Source organism: Mesoplodon mirus (genome assembly GCF_964341445.2).
Source record: "Mesoplodon mirus genome assembly, chromosome: 2".
Taxonomy (NCBI): domain Eukaryota; kingdom Metazoa; phylum Chordata; class Mammalia; order Artiodactyla; family Ziphiidae; genus Mesoplodon; species Mesoplodon mirus.
In genome coordinates, this window is record NC_138977.1 from 123,423,095 (window position 1) to 123,446,891 (window position 23,797).

The 23,797-nt window shown below is 58.5% G+C and overlaps 1 protein-coding gene across 3 annotated transcripts in view; it reads right to left on the reverse strand.

Moving 5' to 3' along the window:
- GAK (cyclin G associated kinase) overlaps positions 1-23,797 on the reverse strand; it is a 53,316-nt gene that overhangs the window by 6,978 nt on the left and 22,541 nt on the right. For 2 of the 3 annotated variants that reach the window (XM_082611520.1, XM_082611519.1), the window contains exons 10-23: positions 22,298-22,370; positions 20,625-20,748; positions 13,152-13,201; positions 12,470-12,618; positions 11,971-12,093; positions 11,123-11,256; positions 7,842-8,036; positions 7,410-7,527; positions 7,030-7,109; positions 3,378-3,571; positions 2,560-2,703; positions 2,075-2,467; positions 1,664-1,837; positions 933-1,043 (exon numbers count right to left, since the gene is read on the reverse strand). In XM_082611520.1, the coding sequence (XP_082467646.1) occupies positions 933-1,043; positions 1,664-1,837; positions 2,075-2,467; positions 2,560-2,703; positions 3,378-3,571; positions 7,030-7,109; positions 7,410-7,527; positions 7,842-8,036; positions 11,123-11,256; positions 11,971-12,093; positions 12,470-12,618; positions 13,152-13,201; positions 20,625-20,748; positions 22,298-22,370 (2,062 nt within the window). The remainder of the gene's footprint in view (positions 1-932; positions 1,044-1,663; positions 1,838-2,074; positions 2,468-2,559; positions 2,704-3,377; positions 3,572-7,029; positions 7,110-7,409; positions 7,528-7,841; positions 8,037-11,122; positions 11,257-11,970; positions 12,094-12,469; positions 12,619-13,151; positions 13,202-20,624; positions 20,749-22,297; positions 22,371-23,797) is intronic. The other variant, XM_082611521.1, reaches the window with a different exon arrangement.

Genomic DNA, 23,797 nt, shown 5'->3' on the forward strand with positions numbered 1-23,797 from the left:
CTGGAGTAGATGCGGCCTCTGCCCTCCCATCTCACGCTCCTGAAGGCCTCGCTCGGCGTTGTCACTGCACCTGCGACATGGCCACACTCGCAGCCCAAGCTGCCCACATTGCTCCGTGTGGGAGGTCACCTGACAGCTTGTATGAACTGTCCTGGGTTTGTCCTACCGCCTCCCAGAATCCATCTAAAGTGTGAGTGCACTCTACGACATTCGTTCATTCTAAGTACAAGGTACTGAAACGTCTAAGTAAATCACTGTCCTGCTCCTAATTCCCGTGTCATTCAAGAGTCAACTGTGAGGTCATTACAAACGATGGCAACTCATATATAAAGAGCTCTTACGAGTTAATACAAAAAAGGTGAATTTCCCGTGCAAAAAAATGATTAGAAAATGTGAAACAGTTCTCAGAAGAAATATAACCGAAAACATACAAAATAATAAACAACCTCACACATAATGAAGAAAAACAAATCGAAAAGAACTGACAGCCTATCAAACTGGCAGAGTAGTATGTTTACAATTACAGCCCATAAATTAACAAACAGGACTTAAGAGAGAAGCATGTCACAGGCATCACAAACACCACTGCCTTTGAAAACAATTCACTACCGGAAACTTCCCCACGGGACAGAATCCCAACATATGGAAAGAAGGACAGACATGATGAAAGTGAGACGCCAGAAGCACTCTTGTCCCCACAGACAGGGGACAGACCAGGATAGCCTGCAGCTTCTCAAGGGCCCTGCAGGGCACAAGGAAGCACTAAGGAACATTCTGGGTGAAAACTTCAGACAAGTCGAATGAGCGCCCACAGGAGCCACACGGAGGGACTCGGGACAGTGGCAGGAGGCCCGGCCAGAGTGCCCCTAGGGCGCTGTTCCTGCCTCCTCCTCTTCTGGGGGCTGGGGTCACAGTTACGCCACGTGCCGTACCTTCTGCAGCTGGTACGGGGGCCGGAGCCTCAGCCCAGGCGTCCCATCCTCCCAGCAGGTCTGGGTGGCTGGTAGAGGCTGCCATCTTGCTGGGCTCTGCTGGCAGGTCACCTGGGAAGACAGCAGCGCTATCAGGTGTGTCCCCGGTGGGGGCGGGCACATGGCCTTCCCATGGCCTCCTGGGGGCCCTAGGGGACAGGCTGGCTGCAAGCCCCATCTGCGGCAGCCTTGGGGGCCGCCCTCCGTACCCCCCTCCACGTGTGGGCAGGAGGCAGGAGGCACACCTGACAGCCGCCCATGTGGGAGGTGGGGGGCCGAGGTGCTGGGCAGCAGCCCCTGCGGTGCTCCTGGCCTAGCGAGGACCCAGGCAGGGCTGTGCTCACGCACCTCTGGGGCCTCCAACCGGCCTCCCTCCGCACGGGCAGAGGACACATCACACGGTCACTGCACTGACCAAGTGGATGCAGGGGGGCAGAAAGAGGAGAAGCCCACAGGGCGATGCTGAGACTAGCGTCCGCGGTCCCTCATCTGAAAGGGTCTTCAGAGAGGCATCCTCCCACCATGGCTGGCCACATGCCGGTGCCCCAGAGCCTGCCTTCCCACCTCCCCTGAAACCCAGCAGGGCATACAGAGTGGACACTGGCTGCGCCCCCTTTCTGGGGGAGGGAGGATCGCACTGCCCATCTCCCCCGGCCCTGTGGCCCCATCCCCGGTGTGGAGACCGCACTTACCCAGATGCAGGAAGTTGGTGCCACGGGCCAGGGGTGGAGCGCTGTGGGTGGCAGGGAAGGATGCAGGCAGGGCGGCTGCGGAGTCCGAATTAAGAAATTCGCCGAAGAGGTCGGGCTGGGAGTGGGGCTGGGCGTCCGGGTCAGATGGCAGCAGGAGAGGGTCAAACGGGTCCGCTGTGGCAGGACACCAGGAAGCAGGTGGACGTGAGTGCAGGCACCACAGCGCATGCCCTCAGCCCAGAGGATCGGCTCCAGGACGGCCCTCCCACGACCCCATGGCCCCGAGAGGGAGGGGCAAGGCGCTGACCCCGCTGACCCCCGCCTGTCTCAGGAGGTCCTCTGGGGGCTCACGGTCTCCCTGAATGGCAGACTGCCGTGACCTCTGGGCCCACTTCTGTCGGCAGCACCTACCGGCTGGGACCGTGGTCCGTGCGCTCGGGGCAGAGGCTGGGCTGGTGAAGAGCAGGGCCGCTTCCCCGCCGAGCAGACCGCCTGCGGCACCCTCTGGATCAGCCGCAGGGGCCCCCAGGAGGCGGCTGAGCAGGTCCGCGTTGCTGGGGGGGCCCCCGCGGGCCTGCATGGGGGGCACCGGCCCTGCCTCAGAGTGCAGCCCCAGGAGGTCCACACCGTCCTCCTGCGGCAGGTCCGGGCCCGGCGTGTCCTCGTCGGCCACGTCCCCGCTCTCAGCTGAGAGCGTTGGGGCTTCCTCATCAGATGGCTCGCTCACACGTCCGTCCTCAGCCGCGGCAGACGGACCCTCCTCGGCAAGGTGACCCTCTGGGGCTGTTGCGCAGTCCCCGTCCTCTGAAAAGAAGACAACGGTGGGGCGGCTGCGGCTCAGTGCGAGAAGTCAGCACGGGCAGGCCCACGGGGCAGCGCCAGGCCCGCCTACCCACCCCGCCAGTCCAGCGTGTGCACAAAGTGGTCGGTGTCCCCGCTGCTGTGTGGCGAGTCCAACTCTGGGGGCTCGGCATCCGCAAGCCCGGCCTCGGCGTCATACTGCGCGGAGGAGCCCGGCTGCCTGGGGAGCTCTGGTTTTCCTGCAGGAAGGGGGATGTCAGGCCACCCGGCCCAGGGCAGCAGCCGGTGTGGGGCTCCGGGGCCCAGGCCCAGAGCCAGGAAGGGCTCACCACCACCAGAAACCCACACGACAACCAACCATCAGTGAATGGATCCCAGCATCGCCCAGATGCTGCCCCGGGACATGTGTGCATACGCGTACACCGGAAAGCATACATGCATGCGCACACGTGCACACACGCTATTCAGGGACACTTAGCCGTCCTCACATAACAGAAAAAAATGCAAACCAAGAACATGAAGAGAATTGTTATGTGGCAAAGGAAGTCCTAAGTCCCACCCACCAGCGTGCTCCTGATGCTACTTTCAGTAAATGCTATGAAATAAGCCGACACAACCCTGCTGAGTTGCAGGGGGTTGAGGGGGTGGGGGTTGGCCAGGAACAAACTCTGCTGTGGCAGCCCTGCCAGCTGGTCCCAATCGAAGCTTCGACTTCTTCCAGGTCATGTTCAAAGTTGACACATGTCCAGAAAAGTGCACCCCCCCGAAACAGCGAGTGACTCAAAGCTGACCCTCCCAGGGGTCCGACCAGCCCCGCCCGATGACCCCGGCAGGGACTGCAGGCCACGTGGCTTGGGATCCAAAAACAGACACTGGGCCACCTGCAGGCGTGCCCAGAAAACAAGGATCTCACCAAATTTAGACAGAATGTCTTGCTGCTCCTCTCGGCTGGAAAACAGGATCTTGGGGTTCAGCCCCCGCATGCTCGCACTCTCCCAGGGTGGGGCCTCGTGGCCAGGCCTATCTCTGGGCTCCACCTCCACCTCCAGGTTCACTTGGAATAAATCGGGGTATTTCTCCTGAATGTCACAAGCGTCCAGGTCATACCTGCATTTGGGAGGCGAGAAGCAGGTTAGGCACGACCATGGGCACTGCGGGTACCAGCCCAACGTTCACCAGGAGATGAGTGGGGGTGGGGCCGCATGCTCCACAGGCACCCTGGCCCTGCACTCATGCTCGGGACGTTCAAGCCGCCACCGAGCAAAGGGTCAGAGGGACCTGCAGGGCTCTGTGCGTGGTGGGGCCCGTCCACACCCGCAGAGTAGGACTCCCGCTCCTCCGTCAGGGGAGCGCTCAGCCCTCACTCCTCAGGCTCTGGAGTTCAAATCAGAGCTTAAATGCAGGTTCCCATAAAACAATGCCATCCACGCTGGCAAAATCCCCCAACTATTAACAGATGCCCATAAACCAATGCTTCTGGAATCTGGCTGCAGGGGTGGAGAGGCACCAACCTGTTCCCACTGGGTGGAACAGGGAGGGAGGTGACCTGGGGCGGCGGCCGGGGGGCCCGGGCACGGGCGGGAGACTGGTAACAGGGCAGCCTGGCAGTGGTGACTGTGGCTGCCATGTCACTGAACTGCTCTCATGCTGTGACTCCGCATCTTTCGAGGGAATTCCTAAGATCATCTCTGGTGACAATATTGATAAACCCTAGTTCCTCAGCTAGACAACAGGTTCCAACTGCTCTTATTTTATGCTAACGTCTGTTTGCATTACTTACTGCTTTGTGCCTATAAGAGTAAAGCAACAAAAAGAGAAACACAGAAAAGAACGCTGGGTCCCTGAAGGTCTGAGGAGTCGAGGGAGGGGCCCTGCAATGTCCAGGAACAGCCTCCGGGCAGAGGAGGGGCCGCAGGAGTGGTCAGGGGTGGTGGTGAGGCCACAGCAAATTTTAGTTCTTACTTCCCTGGATTCAACAAAATGGGACGAGCGAGCACGCGTGACCCAAAATCCTTCCCACTCCTCACGGACACACCCGCCCCTGTGCAAGGAAGGGAATGAGGGGTCTCTGCAGGGGCGAGGCCGGGCCTACGTGGGCGCAGGGACAGTGGCTGCACTGCCGTGTGGCCCTCTCAGGCTCCCGGCCCAGAGGCCGCCACGGGCTTCCTTCCTGTCCAGGCCAGGTGCCCATAAGAAGACTACAAGAGCGACGGCTCAGCCGGGCAGGAACAGCTGGCGCGGGGACTGCAGGTGGAAAGCCCGGACAGCGATGTTGGCAAAGGGGATCTGGTGGCCAGCGAGGGCCCAGGGAGGGGCCCATCCACAAGGAGCAGAGGCCAAGAAGCAAAGCAGGGAGAAGGCGCGCGGCCTCTATGAGCTCAGCTCCAGGGCAGCAGGGCCTCAGGGGCCACTCGGGGCACCATGCTGGTGGCCACCCACCCCCGCCTCCCTGCCCGGCCCAGCCCCAGGGACAGCACCCCCCAGGCCAGGGTCTGCCCACCCGTCCAGGCCAGTGAGGAAACAATCAGGCCTGTGAGCAGAGGCGCAGCCCTGCTGCCCCCAAGGGCCTGGGGTCTCAGAGGGCAGAGGGCCAGGCCCCGCTGGACAGGCCCTGAGGGGGAGCCTGCCACGCTCAGCCGGGAACAAATGCATCGGTTTTCGTCCTGGACTGTCACCCTGCCCACTCACAGGAGGCACCTGAGGAATTTCAGGTTTCTTCTGCAAAGTGTCCTCTTTCAACCGCCTGCGGGGCACCCCTTGCCTTTCTCCTATTAAACCGACGAGTCCACTTCTGGAGGCACGACATGCACAGCGAAGCACAAGCCTACGCACGCGCCTCAGTAAAGGTTATCCTCGTGTCAACAGTCCATTCAGAATAAAAGACTGTCTCTTCCCAGACCCCAAGAAGGGCCACGCCCCGAGAGGCGGCCACTCCTCGGGCCTCCGGATGGGGCCCCACGGGAGGCCTGAGCAGACATTAACAGGGTCATGAACATGACATCACAGCTCACTCTCCAACCGACTGCCGATGCCATGAGGGCCTCTTCTCAGTCTGGAGACATCAAGCCTAAGGCCCTGGGTACGTGGCTAATGACGCTACGTGCACGTGGGAAGCACTGAGGCAGGAGATCTTCAAAGTTCTCATCACAGGAAAACATCTAACTCCGCGTGGCTCCCACGGGAGCTCCCCCCCAACCCCGTTTCCTTGCCCTCGCGGCTCTAACCTGCTTCCCTGGTGATGAGGGATGCGCAGACTGGCTCAGGTGCTTGCTGGCCGTGTGGATCCGCCAGTCAAGTCCCCTGCCTGCTTTTAATGGGTGTCTTTCTCTTTTCGTTCTGTGCTTCTCTGTGTGTCCACGTCTGACACATACGCTGCAAACATCTCGTCTGCCTGAAAACATCTTTGATTGGCTTTCGCTTCTGAAGGATGACTTCATAGGAGACAGAATTTCAAGTTGGCCAACGTTCTCCTCAGGCACTTCCTGAAGACGCCCCCGACTCCGGCTCCCACCCCTTGGTTAAAAGGCAGCTGCTGGTCTCCTTACTTTGAAGGTCCCTCCCCTGGGGGCTCTGAAATGGTCATCTTTGGTTTTTATCAATTTGCAAAACGCTGAGGAAGGGGTTTCCTTCCTTCTTTTATATAAACTCCTGTTTGCTGTTTTCAGAGTTTTTGATTCTATGGTTTGATGTTTTTCATCAGTGTAACGGAATTTTTGGCCAGTGATTTTTCCAACATTGTTTCTGTTGTGTCCTCTTGTCCTTGGACTCCAAACAAAGGCACGCCTGACCATTTCCCAGCCCCCAATGACCCCTCTGTATCCACCTCTCTCTCACCGTTGCTCCTGTGTCTACTCTGCTACCGGGCACACGGCTCAATCCTCAGTTCCAGCTGTGACGTTTCTCAGTCCGAGAGTCACACCTGCCTCCTTTTCACACGTTCCAGCTCTGCGGTGAAATCCCCCTCGTACTTCCCAGAACACACGAGACAGTCGTTAATGCTGTCTCCCAGCTCCAGCATCAGATTCACCTACGGGTCTCTTGCCCAGCTCTTCCGCTTGGTCTTTAGTCAAATCTGGTCTCTGAAGAGAAATGTCTGAGGACACAAGGACACCTGAAGCGCTGGGACTACCTTCCTCCAAAGGAGAAAAAACCTGAAATCTTAAAGTGTGGCATTCCTCATCTTTGTCACGTTGGCATGTTAAAAAAAATGCATGAGGTGCCAATGTGGGAAACATACTAAAAGAACACGGAGACTCTTAAAGGAGCAACAATGGGCAGAAACACAGACATGCCCACAGCCCACGATGCCGACGCTGTGAGGGCGGCTGGGCGGCTCTCCCTGAGCCCTTACCACAGGCAGCCCTGGCGCGGCACTGCCCTGTGTGAGCCCTCCCGGGACCCGGGGCGTCAGAGCTCACAGCCCTCCCGGGGTCTCAGAGCTCAGCGCTCCCGGGACCCCTGCCAGTATCAATCACGCTGCACTTGTCTCCACACCAGCCATGGCTGGGGGTGCTTGCGCACCCCAACCCCTCTCGTCCACTCCCCTCAGTGTGACGCCAACATACTTTGCAAATTTCACAGTAGCTGCATTCCGAGGCACAAACCCTGTGTGGAACTGGATCTGGAACATCTTCATGGACGCCATCTGCAGGGAGAAAGCGAACAGAAGGTCCTCAGGCCGGGAGGGTGACGCCAGGCCCTTTTCACGGGTGACCAGCTGAGAGCCCCACACGGGGCTCCAGGGCCGGGGACACACAGAGGCTGGGGCAGTGCCCTAGCCAATAAGTGGCTCCTTGGGCCCGTGGAGAGGCCCCAGGGCCACAGCCGGGCAGGCTCAGGCTGCAGTCCCCTCTGCCTCTGCCACACAGGTGGGGACACAGAGCTCTCACTGCACTTAGAGAACCAAGCTCGCCCACGAGCCAGGGGCCGCCCGGCGCCCGCTCACCTTAGCCTGCAGCCTTCCTCCCAGGGTGGACCTCGCGTGATAGATGATGATGAGCACGTCTCCCTGGACAGTTATGCCCAGGGGAATGACCGCTTTGCCATCCTCGATTTTAAAATCCCTGGAGAACAGAACCAAGAAAAGCAGTGCACTTAGGTACGAGGTATACCGTTCTGATGAACTGCGACCCACAGCGCCAGTTTCTTGCCTCGTGGGTTTTTCTGCCAAATTACGTCAGGCATTGGGGGAGAATGGTCCAGGAGAGGACTTCCAAGGAGCCACCCAGCACGAAGACCCCGAGAACTCCCCTACAGGCCCCGCTGGCCCCGCCTCCAAGCCCACTGCCCAGCCGCAGCCCCAGAGCACAATTCCCTCCTCGACAGCCCCCAGAAGATGAGGCCGCGGGGCAAGGAAGGGCCTGAGCCCTGAGCCCACCTCATCTTGTCGTATTCCTGGGACGTGGTAGTCACACGCTCATCCCCCACGTAGACCTCGCAGAAGGGCCGGCAGCCGTTCCGCTGCTTGCTGAACAGGGGCACAGGCGTCATGACCACGGCCTTCACCAGGATGGGCTTGCTGTGGGGTATGATGGGCTCCTCTGCCACCATGTCACACATGTACTCGATGTACCTGGAGGGCAGGAGGCACACCATGTCACACACGTGTCCTGTGCAGGAAACGGGCCACGTCACATGCGTGCTCCGTGCAGTCCACACACCACACGTGTGCTCCATGTGTGCCCACGTGCCACGGCACACCCGTGCTCCATGTCTCTGGAGCCCATCAGGTCGTCAGTCTTTTCTCAATCACACGTAAGCATCTCATGCTATAAATTTCACTAAAAGCAACGTTCCAGTGTCATCTCATGAATCTTATGTTGTAATTTTCATTCAGTTCAGAATATCTTTATATTTCCCTTGAGACTTCCTCCCTGACTCACGGGCTACTCATAGGTAGATTGTTTCACTTTGAAATATTTAAGGCTTTCCAAATCCACCTTGCTGTCACTGATTTCTGGGTTAATTCCACGATGGCCTGGGAACATATCTGGTATGATTTCTATTCTTCCCAACCTGTTGCGGTTTAAGAGCCCGGAACATGACCCTTCTTCCCAAGGGCTCTGCACGCACGTTCCTGTCGTGGGTACACTCCGTGGCTCTGAACCGACCTGCCGACTTGTTCCACTGCTCACTGTGAGGGACGCTGCAGCTGCCCCTGTCCTGCTCTGTGGACCTGGAATCTGCTCCTCCGGCTCCCTTGGTGGTTCCGCGGCTCCTTTTCGTGGCACCGCCGCAGGGCGTCCGTCTCCCGCACTTGTCTAACCCATCTCCAGGGGAGGGGCAGGAGCCGTGACTGGCTCCAAACTGACAGCAGGCGACACTCCGTCTAGCCACAGCACTCTGGCCACTCCCGAGGTCCGCAGTGGAGACGGCTGCATGGCAGGAGACCCAGGCGCCTCTTGCTGACAGCAAGAAGCCAGGACACCATGACCCAGGTCCACAGCCCACAACCTGAGTGAGCTTGGAAGCAGATTCAAAACTGAAGGAGAAGGAGACTGCCCTTGAGTCAAGGCTGAGCTGGACGCCTGACCCGCAGGGACAGGTGTTTCAGCAGCGGAGCCTGTCGCATGTGCCCTGCACACAATCCTCCTCCGCCCCCACCATCAGTGCTATGGTGCAGGCCCGCAGGCAGTGTGTGCTCGGCGAGGGGCCCAACACACAGGTGACGCTGAACCGGCTTCCCAGCCAGCCAGCCGCCCACCTGCCTCTCCAGCCTCGGCTTCTCCTTCCTGATCTCCTGGGTCACCCGAGCACATCCCAGGCCGCCACTTGCATCCTCTGCTGACGTAATGACGGCCCTTGAGAAGAACCTTCACTGCTTGCACCTCCACTCCCGCCGCCCACCTTCCGGAGCTCCTGTGCGTGGCTCTCGGCAGTGTGAACGCCGGAAGCTGAAGTGGGTTTTCCGTGTGTTTTGTTCTGAATCCCACTTGGTGTCCTCTGAGCTTCTTGGGTTCGACGTCTGCCGTTAATTTGGGGAAATTCTCAGCAACGCCTCCTCCGTGCTCCCCCTTCCTGCTCCGTCTCCCCCGGGGGCCCCAGTGGTGTGTCTGTCAGACCATCTGAGATGGCCTGATGGGTATTTCGGTGAATGACATCTACAGATGCCTCTGAGGTCGCGGCCCTCTCCGTTGGGGTCTTCCGTGCTCCCTCCCACCCCCAGCCCCGTCATCAGAGTCCTGAACGCACAGACCGGCGACCAACAACTCCAAACGTCCCGTCACGGTTCCGTTCTCATGCGAAGGCTGCTCCTTCCATCTGTCCCCAGGAGATGACCTCATGCCCCCTGAGCAGCGGCCTCCCTCTCTGACCTGTCCTGCAGGGCACAGACCACCCCCCGCCGAGTGCCCTGTGGGTGGGTACCTGTCCCTCCTCAGATTGGGGGTGAGCCGATGGCTCCAGGATGGCTCTTCTCCAACAGGTTTGAAAAAGTCGTGCACCTGAAGCGGGCACCGCTCTTTTATAAGCTGTTGGGCCAGGCGGGGGATGACACTCTCTACATCTGCACGTCTCCAGGGAAGCAGCCTGGAGTCTGCTGGGGGGCCTGGGGCCAGACACACACCGGCAACAACGATACTCTGCTGGCTCTGACCCCCGACTCTGAGCGCTCCCGAGCGGCACCCCAAGCTGCAGGCACAGTTTGGGAACCCCGGGTGTGCCCAGATTATGGGAAGGTAACACGCCGAAAGGGTCGGCAGCCTGTCACCCATGCTCGGCGGCACAGCCCTTGCTCTGCCACGCCTTCTGCACGATGGACAGGCCCGCCCCCGCCCCCCCGAGCCACACGGAAGATACGACCGCGTGCCGGCTGTCTCAGGGTACGCCCTGCCCCCAGGCAGCGAGCCAATGGGGTGGGCCTCACAAGCAGGAGTGGGTCAACCACCCCACGCCGCCATCAAGGCAGTGCTGCCACCCCGAGCGGAAGGAATGGCCGTACAATGGCCCCTCACCGGCCTGGATGCCTTCCCAATCCCCCTGCCAGGGCAGGGGAGGGAGGCAGCAGGCCCCAGGGGGCCCGGCCCTGTGCTGTTCATGCCAAGGCCCTCCCCACAGAGGAAGGAGATGCTCCCCCAGTACCTGAGGGGAGTGAGCAACTCCTCAGGCCTGAGTGTGAGGCTCCCCTCTCGCTACAAGGTGGATGGAAGTGGGGAAGGCAGTCTGGGAGCAGGCAGTGGCCCCGGGGGGCAGGGGGCGGGCGGTGCCCAGCTGCAGCCTTGGGAAACCATCTCCTGTAAGTCGTCAGCAGAGACAGCCTAGAAGCTATGTGTCTCACGGACCTGACGTGGAGGACGTACAGCGGGGGCGGTGCTGCCACACAGCTCCCAGATGCCACCTCCCCTGCCGAACGGAGCCACCGGGCCACGTGTGCAGAGGTGGCACCCAAGGGCTGCCCCATCGCCAGCGAGCAAGTGGCCTCACGCGCTAGGAAGGCTGGCGCCCAGGCCCCGGGCAGAGGTGCAGCCCCGCTGCTCAGGAACCCCGACGCTCGGGAGCCCCGACAGGGCAGAGGCGCGGCTGCCCCGAATGCGCACGCAGGCCCTTGCTCCACCCAACACCGAGGTCCACACCCGCATGAAACCCTGCCATCTACCAGCGCCCACAGCTACGGACTGGCCACGGTGACGCCGCACCCAGGCCCCATGGTGAACGCCATACCTTTTGTGGGACGGCCAGATGCCCGGTGGGCAGCGCTTCATACTGAACATGTACACGGCGGCCTCCGCGGTGCTGAAGAGCCGGCAGAAGCACAGGAAGGAGCAGACGGCCACGGCAGACGCGGCCCTCCCGTCCTGGGACAGACACACGGGGCGGGTTCAGGCGGCACTCACTCCCCCAGGAGAGTCAGGCCTGCGCTTGGGGCCGGGGCTCATCAGGGAGCTTAGGAAAACCCACCTGATGAGGTGGGAATTCAGGGAACGAATACAGGCTCCGCAGCAGAAGGCACAAGGCGGCCGGGCACGTGCTGCTGTCAGGGTCCCCACCTGACCTTGGTCCCCACCCGACCTCAGCGCTCGGCATGTCCACGCTCACCCTCACGAACCCTCTGCAGTGCCACCCCTGGTGTGATGGTCACCCACACCAGGACGGCAGTACTGACCTTCGAGGGCGGGTTCTGGCAGGTGCCCCACTGGGTGTGATACCCACAAACCCTCAGCCCCAGGATGGGCTCAGAGACAGGGTCCCAGGGGGCAGGCTGGCCTCCGCATGTGGGTGCTGCCACGAGGAGGCCTGCACCTTCCATAAAAGGGGTGGGGGGGACCCTCAGTGAGGGCAGTCTTCTGCCAGAAGCCCCTGCTGCCAGGGACCCGGCTGTGACCCACAGAAGGTGCCAGGAGCCGCCTTGGGGCACTGGGCCTGGGCCGCCAGCCGCAGACCCCAGGGCAGAACTGCTGCTCCCGGGGGTGGTGGGCGCCGGGGTCACCACTCGGTCAGGCCGCCCCCGCCTGACCCTCTGGATGTCCCCTCTGTCCCTTGAGTGTCCCAGGGCAAGGCAGCTTGCTCACCACGCAGTGCACCACGCAGACGTTCCCGGGGTCCTGGCGCAGCCAGGCGTGCATGCTCCTGCAGAGGCTGTACAGGCTACGGAGGCTCGGGGCCCGTCGGGCTGCCCAGCCACAATCAGAGACCTGCAGGGAAGGCAGCTCGCCAGCCGGGGCACAGACACACAGGCCCCACCCAAAGCACTCCACCACCCCCAAACCAAGCGCCAACCCCCGCCCTCCAGGCGCGCGACAGGACTCGGGAGGCAGGCTCTGGCAGACGTGGCAGAAGGAGCGCAGCACCTGCCCTGTCTGCGCTCAGGGACAGTATAAATACTGTAAAAAGTGTCCACGTCCCGAGCATTTATTCGCCAAGGAAACTGCGTGGTCTCACGTTCCCTCTGGAGGCACCTCAGGCTCAGCGATCCTCGGGGACCCCTGATAAGACCCCATCCCTCCTACGCAGTGTCCAGCGGGGACCAGCGCCACGCTAGGCTAAGCATCAGCCAGAGCCTGTGCTCACCCGGTTGTGGAACTTGGAGGCCCGGTATGTCCTCGGGGATAGGTTGTAGACAGCGTAGCGGCCCGGGTGCTTCGAGTCCAGAAACAACCGCACGTCTTCGATGTTGTTCTTGATGGCCGACTCCACGCCTTCCGCCGGGAATGACATCACTGCAAGAGAGGAGCCCCTGCAACCTCTACAACCACAGGCCGGACGGTCGGGCACACACGGGGGCCTGCTCCTCGTGGCCGCTGACCCGAAGGTACGGTGAGTCCTGAGAAGGGGCGGAGCAATGGCCTACAAGCCCCGCCCCACCACCCATCAGATCCTCTGGGATCCCCAGATGGTGCCCCAAAACCCTCCTGAGACGCAGCTTCTGCCACAGAGCCTGAAGCACCACAGGATCTCCCCAAGCATCTGGATTGTGGTTTTTGCCTGGAGACCCACATTTTAATATGTGTGGCCTCGCATTATTTCCCTCATGACCTCAGTGTTTCAGAAGGTTCCAGACCAGGGGGAGAAGCTGGGTTGACACTGGCATTATCCACCGCAGGGCCTAGAGGCACACTGGATGCAGGGATGGACACCCTAGGCCACATCTCGGGCGAGTGAGTGGCTGCCCAAGAGGCCAGAATCCCACGCACCGTCCTCAGACAGGAAAGAACCAGAAGTTCATCCTTATGGTTAAAGCTGGCAAACGTACCTGCAATTCTGGATGTGATGTAAGAAATATCCAAATCTCCCTTTGCATAACTGGAATTAAAAAAAAAAGGGCACTTGGTTATTATAGGAAATATCTACAGTTAACTCACAAGAGCTTAAACTGAAGCAAGTCCCTAAGAGGCCGGGGTGGGTGGGGGTGGCCCTCACTGTTCAGGCTGCAGCTCCCGGGGACACTGTATGTGCACGTGTCAGTGTGCACGTGTGTACCTACCTGGGTGACTGTGTGCACACACGTGTGGGCATGTGTGGAGCTGACATCTACATAAGAGGTGGATGAGAAATTACAAAATGCAAGGAGTGGAGAGGCGGGGGTCCCGACAGGAAGGGTCTTTAATTCTCTTACTACCAGAAGGTGGGACATAAGGAGCTGGTTTGGGAGAGAGATGACAACAAAAATGGAAGACAGAGTTTTCTGACCCAATACAAAATGTCTGGCTATTGAGAAAAAATTACAAGGCACATGGAATGGCAAAAAGCAGAATCTGAAGAGATAGAACAAGCATCAGAACCAGACGTGTCAGGATGTTGGGATTATCAGACAGGGACTTAAAACAACAGTGGTCAACGTGCTGAGGGCTCTAATGATAAAGTAGACAGCATGCAGGACATATGGGGAATGTGAGCAGAGAGGTGGAAATCCTAAGGAAGAACGAAAAAGAAACGCCAGAGATCAGAGCCCTGCAGCAGAAATGAAGGTTGCCTTTGATGGGCTGATTAGACTGGACACGGCTGAGGAAGGAACCTCTGAGCGAAAGGACATCTCGACAGAGTCCCTGAAAACCCAAAAGCAAAGAGAAAAGGCTGAAAAGAACAGAACAGAACATCTAAGGCCTGTGGGGTGAAGGTGTAGCATAATGGGGAATCCAGAAGGAAAACACAGAGAAGAACAGAAGAAATACTGAAACATTTTAACTGAGAATTTCCCCAAATCAATGTCAGACACCAAACCACAGATCCAGGAAGCCCAGAGAACACCCAGCAGGACAAATGCTGGAAAGACTACACCTGGGCATGTCGGTTTCAACTTAGAGAAAATCAAAGATAAAAAAATCCCAAAGGAGCTGGGGGGTGGGAGGGGAGGGGGACACTTTACCTACAGGGGAACTGAGATAAGAATTACATCTGACCTCTCCTTAGAAACCATGCAAGCAAAGAGCGAAGCGAGATATTTACAGCATTGAGAGAAAAACCAGCAGCCCAGGATTCTGTTCGCTGAGAAATTATCCTCCAGAAGTGAGGAGAAGTAAAGACTTTCTCATACAGAAATTGGGGGAATTTGTTGCCAGTAGATCTGCCTTCTAGAAATGTTAAAAAAAAAAGTTCCTTAGAAAAAAGGAAAATGATAAAGGTCGGAAACTCAATCTACTAAAGAAAGAAAGAGCATCAAAGAAGAAATAAGTGAAAGTAAAATAAAGATGTTTATTTTTCTTATTTTTAATTTATCTGATAAGTTTGTTCAAAATAATAATGGCAACAATACACCTGATAGGTATGCCTATGTACATATTTCACATATAGACACACATACTCAAACATGCCTGTGTACAAGTGAAATGAACAACGATACAAGAGCCAGGAGAGAGGAATTAGGACTTCTGTGGCATTATGAAGCACACCCACCACCTGGGAAGTGATAATATGCTATTTGAAAGTGAACTTGGGTTAGCTGGTAAATAGGCACACTCTAGGGCGACCACGGAAAACAGCAGAAAAAACAAGTATAACTGATAAGGTCGAAAGGAGAGAAAAGGGATCATATAAAATGCTCAATTAAAACCACAGAAGATAGGAAAAGAGTGGAAGACAAAAAAGCACCAAAGAACAACGGCGAAGACTAGAAAACAGTAACAAATAGGATGGCTATTAATCCAACCCCAGGTGCTGTGGAGACACTGCAGGCTCGGCTGCAGCCCTGTGCAGTGAAGCAAAGGGGCCACGCAGACGGACGTTTTGGTTCCCAGCGCGTCTAAACGTTACGTTTACGCAACACTGTGGTCTATTAATGTGCAACAGTGTTATGCCCAAAAGACAGTGCCCATCCCTTTAATTAAAAATGCTTTATTGCTAAGAAATGCTAACCATTGTCTGAGCCTTCAGTGAGTCTCAGCAGTAACTTCAAAGACCACTGATTACAGATACCATAACAAATACAATAATGAGGAAACGTTTGAAGTACTTCAAGAATTACCAAAACGGGACAGAGACACAAAGTGAGCAGATGCTGTTGGAAAAAGATGCTGACAGACTCGCTTGACGCGGGGTGGCCACAGACCCTCACTGCATTCCAAGTGCAGTAAAGCGGGGTCAGCCTGTGTACCAATAAACACTTTAAGCACCAATGGTCTAAATACACCAATCAACACAGAGCTTGTCAGAGTGGATCAAAATGTATGACCCAAATATGCTATCTACAAGGTAACATGAAGCTGAGCATCTCCTTGTAGTTTATTCATAGTTTGTCTTCTGTTAATTTCCTTTATGCATTTTTTCATTTTCCTATTAATTTTCATAATCCACTGTATATAATAGATACTATCCGTTTTGTGAGTTACATAGTTTGAACCTATTTACTCCCAATCAATGCCACATCTTTTTGTTAAACGTGTTTTTTCAAGGAACAGAGAATTTTTTTTTTTCTTTCTTTTTTTTTTTTTTCTTTTTGCGGTATGCGGGCCTCTCACTGTTGTAGCCTCTCCCGTTGCGGAGCACAGGCTCCGGATGCGCAGGCCCAGCGGCCGTGGCTCATGGGCCCAGCCGCTCTGCAGCATATGGGATCCTCCCAGCCCGGGGCACGAACCCGTATCCCCTGCATCGGCAGGCGGACTCTCAACCACTGCGCCACCAGGGAGGCCCAGGAACAGAGAATTTTTAAGTTAGTTAAATTTATTAACCATTTTCTCCATGGCTTATATATTTTTTTTCACATTTAAGATATCTTCCTTACTCTGGTGTTATAAAAATGTTCCTCTATATTTTATTAGTTTTTCCTAAGAAATTGCTTTTCACAATTAGATCCTTTAACAAATCAGAACTACTGTATTTGGCTGTTATTAGATGGGACCCAATTTTTTCTTCTTCTACACAGCTACCCATGGTCTCAGCAACATAGACCCATTAGTCTGTTATTTTCTTTTAGACTCACATTTTGTGTTTTATACTATCCCTACCTAAGTACATGTCAAGCGTGAGTCTAAACACTTGTAACAACACAACAGATGTTTGAAAAAAATTGATAAAGAACAGGGTTTGTCTCTTCTTATTTTTAAAAACATTGCCAGGCATTTTGAATAACTTACATGTGAATTTTGAGATTGAAATCTGTGGAAACGACATCAGGATTTTTATTTTTATTGCAAAGAATTTATAGATTAACTGAGGAGCAACACGACCTTTACGATACGAATTCTCCTAAATGTAAAGACGACGCACTTCCCCACCTGTCTAATGTTTCGGTCGTCAGTGTCAGCAGGGTGCAGGGGCAGCATGCGGTGCCCTCCGCAGGCCAGGCCTGGGCAGGGGTCAGCCGCGCTGCCACGGGAACACCCCCCGCCCGCCCCGTGCAGCCAGCAGAAGAGTCAGCACCATGGAGACCAACTGTCCCCAAACTGACCATGAAGTAGATAAAACGCTACACCCTCAATGACCGCACAGGCAACTTCACAGGTTTATTCCAGAATTCATGTGAAGAAACAGATGAGTGAGAACGGCCAATGTTCTTGGGGGGAGGGAGAAAGGCCTGTCGCCCAGACAACAGAGCGTGGGGCTGCGGGGCCAAGAGGGGCTCACAGGACGACCTGGGACAGCACCCAGCTTGGTCGTCAGCAGAGGGGCTGCTCCTGTCAGGGGGAAGTGAGCAAGAATCGAGAAAAGTCCCCAGAGGGAGGTCCAGGTGGATTAAAAAGCCAAATGTGCAACAATCAAGCTATTAAAAGGTACATTTACAATAAATTCAGACTTTTAAAATGTGTGTGTTTTTTTTCCGCCATGCCGCGTGGCTTGTGGGATCTTAGTTCCTTGTCCAGGGATCGAACCCGGGCCCTTGGCAGTGAAAGCACGGAGTCCTAACCACTGGACCGCCAGGGAAGTCCCTAAGATGTGTTTTAAATCAGGTCTGATCTATTTACAACTTGGGGCACGAAAGGCTTCCTAAACGAGAAGACAAAAGATGGAAAGGGAACTGTGAAAAACTTGTGTTTTAATTAAAATGAGCAACAGACAAGAAGAAAGCATTTGCCGTGTTTACCCTGTATGAAAAAGCTAGTCTATAGAATGTAATGTAAAATCAGTAAGAAAAACAAAAACCCAACATGAAAAAGAGAGAAGGATAAGAGCAGCAGTTCATGGGGACACGCGGCCAGAGGTTCGCGTCCCCGGACCCACAGGCCACAGGGCTCCACGTGGGATACCTAGTGATGGGGAAGCTGGCGGGGCCCGGCCACCCACCCCACTGTCCCCAAGGAGGGGCCGGAGCACCCGTGGCAGTGGGGGGATGCGGCAGGTCAACACTGAGAGTGCAGACACCGCCGGGCTGGGAACTCGGGGTGCCTGGTGGGGGCGTCTGTGAAGACCTGGCACGGGGGCTCTAGGACGTGTGGACATGTAGGGTCTGACCTAAAACTGGTGAGAAACAAACGAGACCACAGACAGGTGAGGGCTCAGGGTCAGGCCCACAAGCCAGCCACGCCTCTTGGAGGCCACGTGGGACAGGCTGCACACACGGGGACAGTCCTCCTCCGGATAGACCCCAGGACTCCTGGGTCCACATACCCTGAGATGAAGGTCCTGACTGCGGCCGAGGGGCTGGCAGTGGCCCTGGAGGGTCTCCATCACCAGGCCCTAACTGGACCTTCCTGTGGCAGGCCTGAAGCCCAGCGCATGGGGCTCCGCCTGGAGGACCCCCTCAGCGAGCTCAAGCACTGTGGCCGCTGTGCCTGTCTGACCCTGCAGGGTGAAGGCCATTTCCATGTGGATCTTCTGCTTGTTTGTGGATTTGGTGAACAAAGAACCAGGAAGCGTTCGCTGTAAATGTGCAAGCCTGTCGCTGTTGGGATGCTCCCCTGCTCCGGCCAGCATCTTTTGAGACCAGGTCCCCATGTCTGGGTCCTTCCCTGTGACGGGGATGGCAGTGTGGGGTGGCTTCCCTGCTTTCAGGGAAGACCCGGGGTCCAGTCCACCCCCTCCTGGCCTCATGGAGGCCACCCCTTCTGTGGGAAGGGCAGTTACAGGTCACAGTCCAGGGCCTGGGCTGTCACCGTTCCTGGGCCTTCTCAGTGGGGAGTCGCAAAACGAATGAGCTCACACTAGTATTTCTAAACCAACTTCACAAACACAGGGGCTCACAGACTTCTTTCACTTCCGGCAGGCGTCCTGGGCGAAAGGCGGTACCCAGCCTGACCCTGGTCCCCAGAGGGGCTGCAGGCAAGTCTAGCCCCGGCAGGCGTCCGGCGAGAGCAGGAGGGCACTCCCCGTTCTCATGACTGATAGGAGTGGCCACACGCCCCAAATGCCTGTAGAAAATGTGGTCCATGCGGAGACCTGCAGCCTGGGGGAGCTGAGGGCTCCAGTGCCCCGTGAGCAGCCCCACGGGCCCTGGTCTCTGGGGCCCGGCCTCGCAGCTCGGCTGGGAATTCAGTGTGTCCATCTGTCTGTCCATGACTCCACAGGGAGCTGAGCTGTGTCCTTTCTCTGAAACAACTCGCAGCTACGAGGACCACTTGCCAGTGGGTCTCATGTGTCCTCCGGAGATTCGGGACCCTGGGGGTGGTCTTGGGACCCGACGCACACACCTTTCCTCTTACTCTAGGAAACCCCCGTTCCTACTCCTACGAGGACCTGCCCTTGGGTGTGTGTGGCACCATGCCACCACGTGGCCTGGTTGTGCCACCAGCCTGAGGCACGTCAGGCTCACTAACATGGCTGTGAGTCGAGTTGGGCGTGAAGGCAGCTAAATCTGGGCACAGCCCCGTCACCCCCACCCTCCCAGGCAACTCTCAGGCCCGACCATTCACCCGAAACTCTGCTTTTCAGAATACGAGCAGGTACGTGATGCCCAGCGTGCGCCACCCGCCCCACTCCAGGTGCCCGTCATCATGGTTCCCGGGTGCAGAGGCCGGGGCAGTGTCCATTCTCCTCCCGGCAGCCTCCCCCAAGGCCGGGGACGTTGGGCCCATTAGAGACCTGGGGGGGCTGGGGAGATGGCGTCTCAGCCGTGTGGGAATTTGGTTTCTTTCCTTGGGCGAGGCCGAGTGGCTTCTCTCACGTCCCGTTCATTGTTGTCGGGTCTGCCATTCCAGCCCGGGTCAGCCCCGAGACCCCATGATGAACCCCGCTGGGAGGAAGATGGGGGGACATGAGTGGGGCCGTGGGACCCGCTGCCCTGACGTCTCCCCAGTCAGCAGAAAGTATGGGGACGGCTGCGGGCCGGGGTGCGGCCACACGCATGCAGAGCAGCCTGCTCAGTGCCGTCACGTGAGATCACCCCGCCCTGGGAGTGTGGCTGCAGGAACACCATGGGCAGGTGATAGGTAAGCGCCGAGCAGTCACCTCCGCCCGTCCACGCCCCGTCCGGGACCCTCTGGCCTTCGCACCCAGAGCCTCGGCCCACATGACTGTTCCCGTCTCCGTGGACAGGACTCCGGAGAGCCGGGCACCATAAATGAACGATTGTACATCTGACCCTTCCACCAGCTACGAGGTGCAGCCCGGGATGTTGCAAAGGGCCACAGACACAGGTGTGAGCAGGCACCCTGAACTGCCGGACCCCTGCGCTCAGTGGGAATTGAGTTTCTTCTCGTCACGTAAGGTCACATCAGAGGCAAAGCACACGGGGGCCCCGGAGCCCACCGACAGCAGAACACACACGTGTGCACGCACACGCTAGCTCTCACACACAACGCACGTGTGCTCCCATGCACACACATGCTCACACGTGGGCACACTCGTGCAAAAACATGTGGGCTGTTGCCTGTGTCGCCAACAGTTGTGGACACAAAACAATGATCACAGCACAAAGAAAATGAGGCCAAGGCCCACACGGGGCTCACAGACACAACAAACACACTGCCCCTGCTGCTGGACGAGGCAGGTGACACGCCAGAGGTAACCCCCAACGCTCCCGGAAACTCCCTGGTCAAAGCCGAGACTGCTCGGAGGACAGTACGAACAGGTCGTGTACTGTGGCCGTGGTCTCCTTGGACAGGGCCCCCCTCGGGGAGGGGGATGCGGCCCAGAGCCAGCGCGTCTGCTTTCCCACCGTGCTCCCTCCACTGCGGGGTCAGAAGCGCAGCCAGGGACCGATAGCTAAGCCCACGCAGGGGGGCCGGGCTGGCGCTGAGCACGGGTCGCTCACCCATGGCCCCACAAGCAGGTTCGGCCAGGCGTGCAGGCAGGGCCGCACCCAGGGTTCCGAAAGCTCACTGCAGAGAACCCACGAGCCTGTGCGCCCTCGACTCACTTGGCAACGGACTGGATGACCTTGGAGGAGGTGTCCTTGATGTTGGTGAAGAGGCGCTCGGTGCCGCCCCGCAGGATGTCCAGGAGCCCACCAGAGGACTGGTCGTACTCGGCGACCACCAGGCCTGCAAACAGAGACAAGCCTTAGGATGTGGCAGGGCCCGCCAGAGCCACCAGCACCTGCAGTGGCCACGCGTCCTCTGACCCAGCCACCAGCGCTCCGCATCCAGGCACAGCGTCCGCGGAGCGTGCAGCCAGGCACCCTGGGCCCTCTCACGAGGGCAGGACCTAGACACCATCAGCACGCCAGAGCCTCTGGGCGCACATGGGCGTCCCCGGCTCCAGGACGTTCACCCCACTCACTCTGAGCACTCGCTGGACACCAGCAGGGACCTCGCCACTGACAGACACGTGCCAGGGCCCAGCCAGGGCCACCAGCCCGTCCCCGGGGTACAGACACGCCGGCACACACAGAGGCCACAGACGCACGGCGGAGGGGAAAGCGTGGGAGCAGGGCGGTGCAGGCGGCCCCAGCCGGGCACAGAAAGGCCACGGGAGCCGCAGCTCAGTGGGTCTGCGGGGGAGCGGCCTCCTGGCCGTCGCCCTGACGAGACCGGAGCGGTGGCCCACGAAGGCCCCGAGACCCCAGGGCCCTGGGGTGCAGGCTGCAGCGGTGGCTGTGGAGGCGCAGAGAGCAGGGGCGGTCTGCGGCCACTCCGCCGCCCGGGCCCTGCCTGCGCGACGCCTTCGCCAGGCGCCCCACGCACGTGTGCGGCGTGGTCTTGTCTCGGTGCCTTGAGGTGGCCCCACAGCACTGGTGGGCAAGGGGCCAGGACACGGGCTGGCCGGTTGCCAAGTGACCCCCGGGGCCGAGAGCTGCAGGAGGACCTGGGAGGTGGGCTCCATGCCCCAAAAGCGAGATGGGCAGCGGCCCCGGGGACACAGGGCAGAGGTAGGTCCTGGTAGGACTCCCGGAAGCTTCCCGGGCTGGGGCGCTGAGCCCTGGCTGCAGCCCCCCTCCCGGTACACACTGCGTCGCATCAGCACTGGGCGCCCAGACCCACCCAGCACGCCGGACGATTGGAGCGCGAACCTCTCAGCAAACACGCCCGAGTCGTGAGAAAAGCACACCAGCCCCACTTCTCCTGCTGCCAGAACTGTCTCCCCATCTGAGCCCCTCTTCTCAACCAGCGGACTCGGACCCTCTGGCCCCCCCGCAAGGTCGCTCTATTTCCTCACATACCCCCTCCCGATGTGCCCGCCCTCATGATCGCTGTGGGTTGGCCGTGGAAGGCGCACCCCCATCTACCTGGGCAGGGACCGTGCTCACCAGTGACTTGTGGGGGCAGCTGGGCCCCTGAGGGACCAGAGGCCGAGGCGGCCACACAGGCAGGCACCCCATAACCCTGTGGGCCAGGTGCCGGGGCTCGGAGGACCCAGGCTGCCCTGACAGCACAGGGAGGGGACAGCCAGCCCTCGGTCTCTGTCCTCCTCCCTTGTTCTAAACCGCAGCCTGAGTGGAAGCCCCGCTGAGTTCTGGGGGTGCTAGGGAGCCAAGAACCTGAGACTGGTCCTGGGGACCCCAAATGTGCAGTCTGCCTCTCGCTGCCGGGCCCCAAGCCCACAAGAGCAAGACTGGGTTCCCGGCGCACGGCAGGCGCAAGAAGTACTCACCTCCACCGCAGCCGCTGCCTGTGGAGCCCCCAGGAGGGGCCGCGTGCCCGTAGCCTCCATTCTGCTCCAGGAGCTGTAAGGATCCCAATGCAAGTCAGGCACAGCGCATGGCGCCACGCATTTGGGGCACATCGCCCCCCAAGTCCACCCTCCTCCACCTGATTCACTACAAAAGCCATGAAGGAACCTCCCAGAGTCTCGACAAATCTTGGACCCCAGGGCGGATCCTCGGGGTCGCCCGGGCGCACGGCTCCATTGCCTTAACAGAGGCAGCTGCCGTGAACGCCCCTACCCGCCAAGGCCACAAGCTCTGCCGTTGACACAGCGGGGCTGCAGGCTGCACAGTGAGGCGCCATCTCCCATGGGCCAAGCCCGGGGCCGGCGCCGCCTGCTGCAACAACACCAAAAACTTTGTGGAGACTTGTGGCGCCCCTGGCGACGGGCTCGGCCGACCCTGGGACGTCGGTGCTGGGCTGAGTCCCACTCGAGTGCCAGCCTTGCACTCGTCCCACTTTAGGTACGTGTAGCTCCACGGCTGTTCTGTTTATAAGTTATATAGAAGTCGCTTTGCAGTTTCTCGTGGGGGTTTAAGAAACGTTCTTTTCATCAGGTTAATGTTTTACCACATTAGGCTCAGCAACGAGATACATGTGGTGTAGATTCCATGCCCTGTGGTGCACTGGAGGCGACCAGTGTTAATGAAACGCTCCATGGAGCCTTACAAGTAACACGCACGCTGGCGTGAAGCAGGTGTGTCTGCCAGACCGACCGTGTCTTTTCCTCACAAACCCCCAGTTCTGTGGTTTCATCAGCTACGTGACAGCACACAGCCTCTCCCAAAGCGACTGCAGGCCGCCACACCTCCTCCAAAGTTCCAGGGAACGCGCCCCGAGGCTCGTCGGAGGACGAGTTGCTGCCTCTGGTTCTCCTGAGTCCTTCCCCACACGCCTGTTTATGGATTCAGCCCAATCTCCTATGCAGTGCTCTCCTGGTTTCAGAGTCTGTCGGGGCCTGTGTGCCCCGTGGGGGGCTGGCTTCTCTCCCCGCAAGGCCCCAGGCAGAAGAACCCTACAGAAGGGGTTTAGCGTCTGACCCGTGGGCCCTGGGTTCTAGAAGCGCTAAGGGCACAACGTGCTCACGAGCCCCACTGCCCAGTGGCCTGCGTCGTTCCATGGGCATCTCCGCCCACGCCGCGGAGCAGGGCCAACGGCACACGTGCAGACTGGCTGCCCCTGGATTACAGTCCTCGTTACATCACCCGAGCCTCTGCCACTGCCAGGGGCACCCATTTTCTGTAAAGGCCACTGGGCAGCCCAGGCTGACCTCTGACGGCTACTGGCCTCTATGAACCGCACATACTGGACATCCGGGTCCGCTTCCATCCCCTGCCCGGCCCCCGGCTCTGCTTCGAACTCCAGAGACCCCACATGACGGCACACTTCTCCTCAGGCGACCCCGCTGCCTGGGGGCTCCTCCCTGCAAAAGGGCCGCGAGACCCCG